Source organism: Ictidomys tridecemlineatus, chromosome 10 (assembly GCF_052094955.1).
Source record: "Ictidomys tridecemlineatus isolate mIctTri1 chromosome 10, mIctTri1.hap1, whole genome shotgun sequence".
Taxonomy (NCBI): Eukaryota; Metazoa; Chordata; class Mammalia; order Rodentia; family Sciuridae; genus Ictidomys; species Ictidomys tridecemlineatus.
Window position 1 is genome coordinate 131,794,676 of NC_135486.1, and position 13,670 is coordinate 131,808,345.

A 13,670-nucleotide genomic window follows, 5' to 3' on the forward strand; every position below is an offset into this window, starting at 1 on the left:
TGCTGTTCTGTCATCGACGTAACACTTGCCTACGTACAAGACCACTGCGGGGCCAGCCCCAGGTCCACCCACCCTGACACTGTCACCTTGGTAATCAGGTTTCATCACAGGAATGTGGCAGGGAGTAGATACATCCAGATAATGTTCTTCTTCAATTTTTATGAGTTGGTTAAAACAACTCTCCTAACAGGATTTAAACCTGCTTCTATGTGCTCCTGAAGTCTCTGCTCTTTCATGAGCCCAGTATTCCCCAAACTGTGCTTCTAGTCTGTGCCTCAGGAAAGAAGTATTTTTGCTCAGGGAAAAGAATCCCACGTAATCCAAGATGTCTGGGAGGGGCTGCCTCCTAAACTCCCATGGAAATTCACAATGCACTTAGGCATGTCAGCACCTAAGGAGTCCTAGGCTGTTCAACTCTGTAACTCAGCTTTACCCAGAATTACAAGTAAGCACGGAACACTTTAGTGACAGTACACACATTCATGCTCCATTGCCCTTTATTATAAGAATGCAAATTTTACAAGTTATGAGAACATTTACCCTTATGAAATACCTCAATGCCTGAACTAGATTCATTTGCTGTTATGTGAAAAAATATAATTCTTTCAAAAATGCCTCATGGCCATACATACCGTGAAATGCTTGCAGGTGTACTCCACCCACACTTCAGCACAGTTAATATAGTCCTGCAAAGAAAACGTAACACATCTCACAAGGGGTGCAGCACGGTGGGTCGGCATGCGCTCCCGGTTTTCTCCAGCCGTAATCTATCACACCTACACCACATTTAGTGGTAAGAACATTCAAGTTCTACCAAGATTTTTAACCCTAAAATACATAGTTTGAGTCATCCGTACAATAGATCTCCTGACCTGAATAAGCTGTTTTAGTTGGCCAATTTGAGTTAAAGGGGGAATTTAGTCAATGAAGTTTAAAGATGATTTCCTAAACGACCCTGACGATGTATGATTCTCTAAATGTGTTTCTGCCTTTTTTAATACCATTATTCTCCCCGCTCCCAATTTTTTTTTTTTTTTTGCAGTGCTGGAGATGGAACCCAGGGTCTTGCTGGTGCTAGGCCAGCACTCCGCCACGGAGCCACAGCCCAGCTGCTGTTCTGAACACACCTTGGTGAACACTGCACATGCACACTCACCTGGCCTTTCCCTCCTGGTGACTGCCTGCCTCCAGTGCTCCTTACCCTCATGCATTCACTGCTAGCAGGACAGACACAGTGATGTCCGTCCTGCTGCTCGTGGGGCCCATCAGCCAACACCATTTTCCCTACTGGCATGATGCCAAAAAGGTTGGGAGTCATGAGCCCCAACCTTACCTGATGCCATCACTATGGTAACTGATGTCAGTCTCTCCATCATCTCAAGCCTTCCTCCACCTAGAGCGCAGGGGCGATGCTCCAGGTGATCCCACGCCAGGGCCAGGAACTGGACTTTCCTTTTGTTAATTACTGGCTTGCCCACTGACTTGGTTTAGGAATATTCTATTCAATTGGTAATTTCAAAGTAAAATACTTCAGACTGCTGTGTTTTGGATGCTTTTTGCACAGTCACAGGCCTTTCAAAACTTCAAATATCTATGATTTTATATTTTTGCTGCATCTTGAGGTCTCAAGAATGAAACAGCAACCGAGATACAAAAGTCAAAGAATGACATATTTAAGCCATTAGTTCACTATCCAGGTCAACAATAAAGATGTCTTTAAAAACATCAGTAGTGCTCCAGGTGCCGTGCTGCACACCTATAATCCCAGTGACTCAGGAAGCTGAGGCAGGAGGGTCAAGTTAAAGAACAGACTTGGCAATTTAGAGAGTCCCCGTCTCAAAAGAGGAATCCGGACGTAGCTCAGTGGTAGAGTATCCCTGGGTTCAGTCCCCACTACCACACCCCAAAGAACCCATACAAACCAAAGAAGCCCAGAATTGTAATTAAAAGATCATTTCTAAAAGAGAAAATGTCTAGCTACCTGACAAAAAACCAAAAACCAGTTGATCAAAGGTCTAAATGGTCACCTACCTGTGGATTCTTCAATTTTGTGATAACTTTCCAAGCTTCATTGAGAATCTGAAGTCGATCATTCTCAGGTGGATTGGCCAAGGCCAAGTTTAACCCCAGTGATCGAAAAAGGAGATGCTAAGAAAAGTACCGATGATTATATTGCTGGAAATCTTAAATCAAAGTAACCAAGGCTTAAAAACAAAAACAAAAAGGTTGCAGGCTACAACATTTAACCCATCTCAGAATAAATAAATGCTTCAGACTTGTGAGTTCTACAGATCTACCCCAGCAACACTAAGACACTCATAATGAAGACCTGGCTCTGGGCATTTTTCTAATTGGTGGGCCATAATATTCTGCTGGACAAAGCTCTTCCCTAAGAGTGAAGTTTTTTCTTTTCTTTCTTTTTTCTAAGATGTAAGACCAACATTTTTCCTAAATACTTTGCAGCAGGCTAGTTGATTCAGCATTCTCAGGAGAGATGGGGTAGACACTGCCAATCTGCTCTTCCACGGAGATGGGTCTAGAGCCTACCTTGGGGAAACCAGACTCATCGCACTCTTTGATCATTCCAATGAAGTCCATAGATCTCGTGGCGATGAACTCGGCCCGGAAGGCTGACATCACAGAATTCAATAGCAAGGCGCTGCAAGACATGGAGGCCCCAAGTCAGTCCACCTCCCCCTTATGAAACATGAGGGTGTATACTGTCAGGAACGGGGGCTGATAGCCCTTTAATGATAAGGTTGCAAAAACAAAACAAGACCACAGTGAAAGGGCCATCTGTGGACCACCAGTATCTGTGCACATTTGGAACTCCATAAATGCTGAATTCACTGCATGGATGGATGGATAGGTGGGTGGATGGGTGAATGGATGGACAGGTAAATTGCCAAGCAATCCAATCCATTTAAACAGAAATGACTCTTCAAATGGGGTGGTGCAGTTACAAAACTAATTACCCAGTAACAGCACTGATTTCTGCTGCAAACACATAACCACATCTCTCGTGAAAGACTTCTTATGAAAGAGACCTTGTGCTCTAGGCAGTAGGGACACAGTGAACAACACCCCCTCAAGGCTACTCATACATTTACCACCAAGAACAGAGCCGAGGTATACCACACATACCCAGGATGGAGAGAGACCAAGTTTATCCTGGCCCTGCCACTTACACAGTCCCATGGGGAAAGGACTACTCTTTTGCCCATTTTACAGACGAGGAGACTGAGGTCCAGAGACACCAAATAAGTGGCCCAAGGTCACAGAGCTAAGACAGAACAGAGTTGGGATCTAGGGCCAGACCACTGGACTCCTTCCACCCTGTTAGTTCCTCTCCCATGGAAGCCTGCCCAGCTCAGAGACAGCGCCCAGCTCCCGCTACAAACCCAGGCACGTGAGTCTTACTTGTTTCCCAACTTCTTGCATCTTTCCATCATCTCAGTCAGCAGAGCCTAGAAGGTTAATGAGAAAATCATCAGGCTAAAGCCACATTTCTAAGAGATTTCCAAACATAGTCATTCTACAAAATAAACCTAAGCACACACCCAATTACACAACTTCAGTGACTAGTAGGAACAGGGAGGGGAACACTTTCATGGCATTTGGTACGACGGACAAGAGCCAGGGCCTGGTGTGAGGCACACTTGGGTTCAAATCACCAATTGCCAGTGGGGAGAGCTGGCAGACACCAGCTTTGTCCTTACAGAGAACAAAGGCAGCACCATCCCACCTACAGGGTCACTGAAGGATGAGAGGCACCTCCTGTGCCCAGGGCATGAATGAGGATGAATGTTACTCTGCTTCCCATCTCTCCTCTGATCACCGGCTCTTCCTCGTTTCCCAAGTTTCCTGTGGTTGGTGATACAATTCACACACCCTGGGCCAGAGCCTTACACTCACGCTCTAGCCTCTCCCACCACCCACAGGTGAGCACTCTGCTCTCCCACTGCACATATGAGACACCAAGCCATGGAGCAGTGGCAGGCTTTACCCAAGGTCACACAGCCAGCGACGGCAGCCAGGTGTGACGCCGAGTTGGCCAGCACCAGAGGCCACGCTCTTCACATTTCCAGGCCCTAGAACACTGTTAATGGCTGTTAATGGCTTTAGAGCCATCTTAAGACAATTACGCATCTTCAAAAGGGCTCCTACTTAAAAAACAACAACAAAAAAAAAAACAATGTGTCCTTTTTGGGCAGTGGGTTGGGGAAAGTCAACCCCAATGCCAGCAGTCTGGACACTAAGCTGGACACCAGGCCTCACTGGGCCTTTTCTGAATTTGCTCTCCCAACAGCCCTGGGAGGCTGGACTCGGGGCCTGCTCTGCAGGTGAGGAGCTCAGACAGGAGCAGAAATGTGACTGGTGTCCAAGTGGGCCTTAAAGTCAAAACTCTGAGTGGTTCTCGGTGCACTTCAGCCTTTCCTAGCTGTGACCCTGTGTGTCCTCCATGCTGCCCGAGTCACTTAGGTGACAGCTGACCCTGAAGATCTGTCACAACTGCTTCAGAACTGACTTTATCCAGATTTCAGCTTCTGGCCCAAGTAAGTCAGGCTGGGTCCTGTTGTGGACTATATTACGTCCCTCCCAATATCCACACGCAGAAACCCCAACTTCCAACGTGACAGTACTGGAGAGAGGGCCTTTGGGGGGCACTAAGGTTAAACGGGGCCATAGGGAGGGACTGGTGCCCTTATGAAGAGAAAAGTGTGCACACCCAAAGACAAAAGCACAGGTGCCTCACCAGAAACCAACCCTGCCGCACTCTGCCTCGACCTTGCAGCCTCCAGAACTGTGAGGAGGTAAGTGCCCGCTCCCTGTATGACAGCCGGAGCTGCCCAGGACCAACCCAACCTGTGGTCTCACGCCCCTTCCCTGGGGTAGGGGCTTAGACATGGACACACGACCCTTCCCAGCTGCTGAGATGGAGTGGAAAGTCTTCCCAGGGCTCAGAGGAAAGGTTTCCCTGTTGGAAACAGGCACACAAGGAATTGAAGGTTCCCTTTCTGCCTCTGGGTCGTCATGCTAGGATGTGATGGTGGGAGCAGCTGCAGCCACCATGCTACTAGCCAGAGAAGGCAGAGCATAAAGGCAAATGGAGGCCACCTGGCTGGAGCCCACCTTTGCCATGGGGAGGAGGCACTGAACCACACCTGTAGGCTCAGCACGTGTCTGTTCCTTGGCTACAACATCTCAGCTGACCACAAAATCGATCATGTCACCCGCCTTAGCTACAACACCTCAGCTGACCATAAAATCGATCATGTCACCCGGCTTCCCTACCTCACTCATGGCACAGTTATGCTTGAAAAGTTGTTCTGACCACCAATACCAATACCAAAGTGTTATTCCAGAAAGGGCTGGGGAAAGGGAAGAAATTCTATACGATTATCACAGCAGTACTCCCCAGCACACAGGGGATCACCGACAGGGCAGCAGCACACCAGCACAGGAGATGCCGCGACCCAGCTCTTCCAAAGACCAAGTGGGGCAAACGCCAACATATGGACAAAACAATAAACATAAGACACATGCTTCACTCCCCTCATGCACAACCACAGAATGGGAAATTATGCTCCACGTATGTGTCAAAATACGTTGTCATGTATAACTACAACGAAAAAAACACTTGTTAGAACAAGGAAAAAAGGCATTAAAAAGTTCTCTCTCTCTCTCTCTCACACACACACACACACACACACAAAAAAAAAAAATGCATAGAAATGAAGGGAAAACACAGACCATCTCGTATAGAAATACAGGGACATTCGTAAGATTCAGGGAGCCCACTATTTTGGATCCCACGCAGGTCTGTTGGAGGTTGTTTCTATTTATTTATTTTCACCGAGAAGTGACAGGCTTGATTATCTTTGGCAAGAACCAGATGAATAGCATCTTGGAAACTAGCCCAGTGCCCCGCAGAGCTCACGGCCCAGACCCACCGGAGCCTGGGGCTGGGCAAGGCGGCCTCGTTTTCCCTGAGGCCATTGTCCCTGCTGCTCTTGGCCCCACATTTCATTTATTTACACGACATTTGTTTTTATGAAACTATAAAAATAAGAAATGAGTGTAGACGCAAGTTCAAGTAGTAGCGCGAGCAGCGGGAGCGCTCCCTCCCCGCAGGCCCCCCCCCCCATCACCATCAACACCCCCTGCTCATCCTCCTGCACTGTGCCTACGCCCTGCAGGTACACAGCTGTTACTGCAGCAGCCAATTTTGTTTTCGATCTACAAAAACAGGATGATCTTACACACGCTGGCTGCACCATGCTCTTCCCACTTAAGAATCTAGGGTGGGAACCCCCTCCTGGGTCAGGACACGGGAACCCACCTTTTGGTACTGGGTGCTTAACCACCGAGCCACCTCCCTGGCCTTTTTATATTTTGAGACAGGGTCTAAGTTGCCGAGGCTGGCTTTGAACTCCGGATCCTCCTGCCACAGCCTCCCGAGCCACAGGGATTACAGGTGTGCGCCACTGCACCCACATACCTCATCCTGTTTAATGGCCGGGGAATCCCACAGTGGATAGGTTAGTTTCCAAGCTTCCCCTAGGCTGATGAATGCTTAGCAACTTCTTAACTAATTATAGACTAGAAGCGATCACAAAAATAGTTCAGAGGTCCTCAGTATCCGTCACTTGGTTTCCTTCAAAGGTGACATCTTACGTAACCTGTGCATTGTCAAGTCACGACTCGGCACTGCCACAATCCCGTTAACTCACTATTTCTTCTGTCTTTGGGTCTAATTCTACGACGCGTCATCAGTATGCGCGGGTTTGGATAACCACACTTACCTGATGGCTTTACCTTTTTCCACCTCTGGATTAGGTTTTTTTGTTTTTGTTTTGTTTTTTGGGTTTTTTTTTAAGGGCCTATTTACCTACTTCAGAAGTACAGAAAGAGTCAGATCAAGGCCACATCCCTGGTTTCAGAGTTCTGCTAAGAGGCTGAGTGGCCTGACCCCGGACCCTAAGCAAGCTTCTATGCCTCGGTGCCCGACTGTCAAACGGGTGATAAGGGCACACAGCAGAGACAACTGAGCACAGCGCCATGGAGGACCCCCCTGCCAAGAGGACAGAGCAGCTCAGCCTTCCCCCGCTGCCCACCCCGCTCCATGTCTGACCCACTCACTCCCTTTACTCGCTCACTGGTGTGACCAGCAATGGCCAGAGCGAGCGTGACGTGACCACAGGCAGGAGCAGGCACGAGGAGGTTGAGTTAGGGAGGCTCATAAAGTCACAGGGAAAAACTCCCAGGATTTTACACACACACACACACACACACACACACACACACACACACACACACACACACACACACGGGGAGGCGGGGAGGGAGGAACGCGGGAAGGGAGTCCACCAGTGACGTCAAGGCCCACGGCTCGCCAAGCCGGCTTCCCAGGCTGGGCCTCCAGCCTTTCTTATTCCGATTCTGTACTTTGACTAGCAATTCTTTTCTGATGGGGAAATTCGCTCTCCTCCATCCACCTCCTGGGTTCAGTTTCCACTGGGGGCCTCTGCCAGAGCACCTTCTCCAAAGCCCTCCCGGTCAGCCCTTCAGGAGCTCCCTGCCCTCGCCACAGCCCCTCAGGCCTCTGCAGCTGGTCCAGCGCAACCTGCTCCACTCCCAGCAACGCAGGCCCCTCCCATGCCTGTGGCCTGCTCTATGGACAGGCCCTTTCCCCTGCTGGTCACCTGGCCTTCGAGTCAGCTGGGCCATGTGCTTCAGGCCTGCTGGGCCGCCCACAAATACCATGCTGATGTGCTTTGTGACAGCTACCACCGCAGTGGCCTGCAGAGGAAGGTCCTGCTGAGTCCTATGTTACAGTTGGCAAAACTAAGGCACAGGGAAGTCAAGCAGCCCAAGGTGTGACAGGTCTGCCCAGCTGCCTGTGCAGCCTCAGGACGTACCTTCCTCTCCCTTCTGCAGTGTCTCCATCCTGCATCCTACGACCCAGCCAGGACCCTTCCACACCAGACAAAACTTACAACTTCCTTCTGCATCTCCCACCCTGTCCCCAACAGCCACTGAGTGACAATGACAAGTGGCTTATTGAGGGATTTATTTTTTCTTATCTAAAAGCCAGTTTTATAAAATGCCTTTTCCTAGGCAGAATATGCCTCAAATAAGGCATAGTCCATTTTTACTTATTATACTTACAAACCTCTATTTTGGAGGCCTGTCCCCATTGATTCTTACCAACCATTGTCAAAGAGCTTTAAAGTGTGGCTGGGCAGTGACCACACCTGTAATGCCAGTAACTCAGGTGGCAGAGGCAGGAGGAATGCAAGTTTGAGGCCAGCCTCAGCAACTTAGTGAGACCCTAAGCATCTTAGCAAGATCCTGTCTCAAAATGATAAAAAGGGCTGGGGACGTGGCTCAGTGGTAAAGCACCCCGGGGTTCAACCCCGTAGTGGCAGGGGGGGGGGTAGAGCTTAGACATCCAGCTGTCACATGGGCCTTCAACACCTCCCCCATACTGACAATCCTCCTGCATTTTGAAAATCAATTTATTTTTAACAAGACACTATGGGTCCCTTGTTTAAGTGCCCCAAGAAGCAGAGTTTATTATTATTCGGTGACCTGATTTTTTTAATCATTTCTCCTAGTGCAATGATGATTTCCTAGAGCTGTACTCCCTGAGAAAGTTCTATTCCCAGCTTCTGCCACCCTCTGAGATTCCTGATGCTTAAAATAAAAAGGTGCCTTATGACATGTACCTTTTGTTTTTAATCCGATTTTGCCTTTCATTAAAATAAGGAGGAAAAAATTAAGTGTTCTCATTTTCAACATGACAATCTTAATGTCCGAGTCACTCAGTGGAATACAAGGCAGTTCCTTCTCTGGTCAAGCTCATGGTACCCCTTCCCAGTCTGGAGACAGCAGGTGGTTGCCGAGCCTCCACTGCAGACCAGAGAGCAGGCAGCAAATTTACAATCTTCCCCTTACCCTGGCTTGACGTAAAAGCAATTTGTTTAATGGTTTAAAAAAAAAATTCACCTAAAATACAAGCTGTCCCTGTTTTTCCCTCAGGTTTTAGGACTTGTAATACGACAAGCAGGGCACATCTGCTGAAAAGCTAGCAAGCAGACGGGCAAAGAAAAATAAGATGGTCCCAGCCTACTCCCCATCCCTCCCCAGCTCTCCAGCCTCAGCACAATCCTCAAGTACCATGAGGACCACAGGAAGCACCGGAAGAGCGCCATCTTGTTTAATCCTCCTAACAGACGAGGAAACGGGTCACGGTGTCATCCTCCAGGCCTGGAGTGGCGAGGGCATGTCAGCTGACCTCCGCCTTCCCACAGGGCTGCCCCGAGCTGAGAGGCAGGCCCAGGCGCCCCAGCGAGAGCCCTCCTTGCACATCAGGCCACACAGCAGCTTAGTCACCCAGAGCACCAAGCGCAACAATTCCACCCAGCCACACGCTGGGAATGCCCTCGTGTCAGCATGTGAGACAACCCCAGATTCTCACTGTCTCAGGGGGCCCCAGGACATCCCGCTGAACGCACAACACTACACTAGAGCTTAACCAAGCCTGATACGGTCACCTCCAGTCTTGAAGTAGCACAAGCCAACCTGTGTCTGTTTATGTACCTACTTCCACAGGAAAACTCAGGAAGGTGGGACTGCCCAGTCAGAGCCACGGCTTGTGTTCTTGTTTCCTGGAAGGGCTTCGGATGTGTGTTGGCAGCACTTCGGAACAAGGCAGATGCCTGTGGATTTGTTTCACTCCACATATTGTTTTGAAGTCTCCCTTTCTCTCCCAAGGCCCCTCACCCCCATTTTTTTTTGGCAGTACTTGGGATTGAACTGGGGCCTCACACTTACTGGGCCAGTTCAGTCACTACATGCCCAGTACTTTTTTTTTTTTTTTTAAATAGTCTAAGTTGCTAGGTTGGCCTCAAACTTGCAAATCCTCCTGTCTCAGCCTCTCTAGCCAAATAGCTGGGATTACAGGTGTTGGGAGTGTAATCTACTAAAGGGAGGATGAGGGCAGCTTTACCTGTCTCAGTCACAGCGATCTGGGCTCATGTTCTACTGACACTGCTTCTATATCTCAGGGAAGAAAAAGGATTTCTGCTATGACTATGTCATGTTAACACCTAGATTAGCAAAAGGAATCTCAAAAATCTGAATCCAGCTTTCCTTCCATAGAACAGAGGAGTTCCTGACCTGCTCAATCGACTTTGCTGGATTATGAGCAAATGGCAGGTCACGGGCAGGGTAAGTGAAGAGACAGCAGAGTGCCAACCCTGCAGCTGGACTCCAGGGGTCTGTGTTGGGCGACCGCCTTCCAGCTGTGCACCCTCACAGGAAGCTCAACCAGTCAGTCACTCAACCAGACAACCTAGGTCACAGTCACTCAACCAGACAACCTAGGAGGGGCGCTCAGCACTGCGCCAGCCTCGGTGCTGAGCCCTCTGTGCGGGTGGGCTGGCTCGGACGTCACTGTAGCTGTTGGGAAAGACCTCTTAACATCTGGCCCACGGGCAGGGGCTGTCACACCACGGAGGACAGAGGGGTTTAGCATCCGTCCCTGGAGGTGAGTGTCTGCTGAGACTAGGGCACTTACCTCGGGGGCGTGGTAGGAGATGCACTGGAAGATCCAGTCCATGGCAGGAGAGTACAAGGGGAGGTAGGAGGGGAGCTCTACCCCCTGGACCACCAGCTGGTTCTGGACCGTATCTCCGTGAATCTACAGGGAACACAACAAGAGAGCACATGGCTCATGCCCGTCCCCGCCAGAAGGTTCTGGGCGACCCACGGGGATGGCCTGGTTTCTTAGTTGGCGTTTTTGGTTTTTAATTTCCAACTGAGCTGAGCCGCTCTGGGAATGTGAGCTGTGGAAACTGACCCGACAAAAACAGCCAGCAGATGCCAGGAAGCTGGGCTGGCCACGTGGAGACGGGTTCTGTGACCCACGCACAGGAAAGCTCAGCTGGGTCTGAGCCGTCAATCGCCCAGCGGCCCACGGCAGACGCTCCTGCCGTCTCCTGGGGTCCGCAGGTGTCAAGGGCTCAAGGGCATTCTCGGCGAGGAAAACCCACTGGGTTTCAAGAGTTCACCGTCACATAACCGTCACCTCACAGGGTGCTCGTACCTGTTTAAACGTGAGGAGGAAGTCAAAGAAGTTCTTATTGAGGCTCTCTTTGAGATGTGGCGCTACTTCCATTCCCACCTGCAGCCAAACAAAACGCAATTACCTAAGAACAGGTTGCACACGACACAGGCAGTGTGAGGCCATTTCTGTAAGTGTAAACCATACAGACATGACACCTGAAAAGTCCCAAAAGTGAACTTCGTGTCTTTTCCACTTCAATAAATGCATTATTTTTAGGGGAAAAAAACCACCAAAGCCATTTGTAATAAAAAATAGACGTTTACAGTCTTCATCTTCACAATTTCCTGAAGGTAATGGATGTATCTGAGCAGATGACCAAGAGACCAATACAGCCCCAAGGAGGGCTGCACTCTCGAGACGAGGTTTACAGTGACCCCTCGCCTCAGAACGTAAGATGACAATCACATGCAGGGGCCTGTACGTATCAGAGGACACTGAAGGTTACAGAGGGGGCTGGGTACAGCTGAGTGGACAGTGTGCTTCTGCCTGAGGTCCATCCCCTTCCCCAACCCAAACAAAGGTCGGCCTGGATTGCCCTAGGGGCCGTGCCGCCACGGCGCCAACCAGGCCCGTTCTCCGCCATCGGTCATGGAGACAGACTTACACACGAGCAGGAAGCCTGACGAGTTCAGCACCCAGAGGCTGCTCGTGACCCCTTCTAGCTGAAGTCGTCGGCTGCCTGTACACAAGGCGGCGGAGCCCGGGGAGAAGGGGGGGCGTGGCAGGGAAGGTCTGCGCTGCTCAGGGAGTGAACCTGCTCAGAGCCAAAGCCCGAGCTCCTCAGAGGCCCTCCTTCCAGCTGCTGCTCCACCTCCACACGTGCTCAGGGCAGCCGCTTCCAGGGCCCATTTCTTCCGTGGGGGACAGATTCTCCCACAGCTCTCCCTGCCCAGAGGTCTCGCAAGTCAACAATCCCTTTGGGAAGAACTTTTGAGAACCACTGGGGTTAAAGGCCAGAGCAGCTCTCTGGCCCCTGGGGACAGGAAGGGATATTTCTGAGGACAAGCACACATTAAAACTACCCACAAGGAACCTCAGATGCTGCTGCCTTCCTTCCACTTAATCATACCGTGGCAGACAGTAATTATCTGTTAGGTGACAGCAAAGGCTGGCCCAGGGGACAGCAGTGGAGATGAGCTAAAAGGGCAACGGCTAAGGGGAGGGGCTAAGGGGAGGAGCTCGTCACACGTTCCCTTAAGAACAGCTTGGGCTCCCCCCACGCCCCACCCACTCGCTGCCTGTGTTTCTCTTCTCAAGCCAAATGGCAGCTTGGAAACCTGGGTCTAAGACATTTTCCCAGAGCAGCCAGGGTAGCTGCTTCTGATTCCCGCCTGCCCTTCTGCTTCTGCCACCAGCAAACTGGACTGTCTTTGGGGACTGGAACCTTCTCCTCAGACCACGAGTCCCAGGAGCGGGCGCATATCCCACGCCACGGTCATAGGGATGGATCCAGGGATCCGCAAATGACTCAACAGGGTCCACTGGAATCAGCTGAGACTCCGACTGGACCCACTCGGGAAAAGCACGCTTTCCAACAGGGTTTGTAAAGTTGGTAGGAAGCCTGGAGTGGCTGTGAGCTAACATATGTAAAGAGCAAGTCTCAGAATGGAGAGAGTCAATTCCTGACAAGCCTCTCTGAGGCGCTAGATCTAGCCATCCCTGCACAACCCTGCACTCGCCAGACACAAAAGCCAAGAGATCCCTGGGGGCTTTGGAGAGTATAAATTAGGTTTTCAATGCTTTCAACTGAAAAGAATCCTACGGCACAGGCTCTATTACTCTTATGTTCAAAGACTTGAGTAACTAACGGGCCAGGGGATTGATGCAGTGGTGACCCTGACGAGAATGATCACAGTGGTGCAGGGCATTTGCTCACTAGCCTCCCAGGGTGGGTCTGCTCTGTCCTTAGCACCTTCTCATTGTCACTGTTTCAGAGTGGCACCTGCCATTCAAAGGCAACTGATATGCACCAAGTATTACCTTTTCCCTAGCTCATGAACCTCGCCTCAGACTTTAAAACTCAACAGGTTTAGAAGAAAGGTCTATTTCCTCCCTTTTCAATTTCTCTTGAAATTGGAAATCAATTTGCAGAACCGTCTTTGTAAGATAGTGATTCTTTTTTTCTTTTTGGGGGTGCTGGGGATGGAAACCAGGACCTCACGCATGCCAGACAAGCTCTTTGCCACCAGACTTACACCCCATCCTTTAAGAAAAGGATGGAGACAGGCTCTTGCTAAGCTGCCCAGGCTGGCCTGGCACTTGTGATCCTCCTGCCTCAGCCTCCTCCGTAGCTGGGATCACAGGCGTGCACCACAACTGGCTTTATCTAAGTCTAGTTTATTACTCAACCAAAATCAAGGTGCATTCAAAAAATCCGCGTGTTCCATAGGGGAAAGGCAATGGCGCGCACACCAACAAGGAGGGCCTGGCACCTCCAACAGGGTCAGCAGAGCGTGCACACAGGCCTCAGCAGGCTCCGCCTCTGGAGTACTCGGTGTCAATGTATTCAAAAGGCAAAGCTCTGAGACGCCTGGCA

The 13,670-nt window shown here is 50.2% G+C and overlaps 1 protein-coding gene across 4 annotated transcripts in view; it reads right to left on the reverse strand.

Moving 5' to 3' along the window:
- Positions 1–13,670, reverse strand: part of Vps35l (VPS35 endosomal protein sorting factor like) — a 108,065-nt gene that overhangs the window by 48,749 nt on the left and 45,646 nt on the right. For all 4 annotated transcript variants that reach the window (XM_013357874.4, XM_013357875.4, XM_040277385.2 and 1 more), the window contains 6 exons: positions 11,114–11,191; positions 10,586–10,708; positions 3,421–3,467; positions 2,548–2,659; positions 2,032–2,148; positions 633–686 (listed from right to left, as the gene is read on the reverse strand). In XM_013357874.4, coding sequence (XP_013213328.2) covers positions 633–686; positions 2,032–2,148; positions 2,548–2,659; positions 3,421–3,467; positions 10,586–10,708; positions 11,114–11,191 — 531 coding nt within the window. The remainder of the gene's footprint in view (positions 1–632; positions 687–2,031; positions 2,149–2,547; positions 2,660–3,420; positions 3,468–10,585; positions 10,709–11,113; positions 11,192–13,670) is intronic.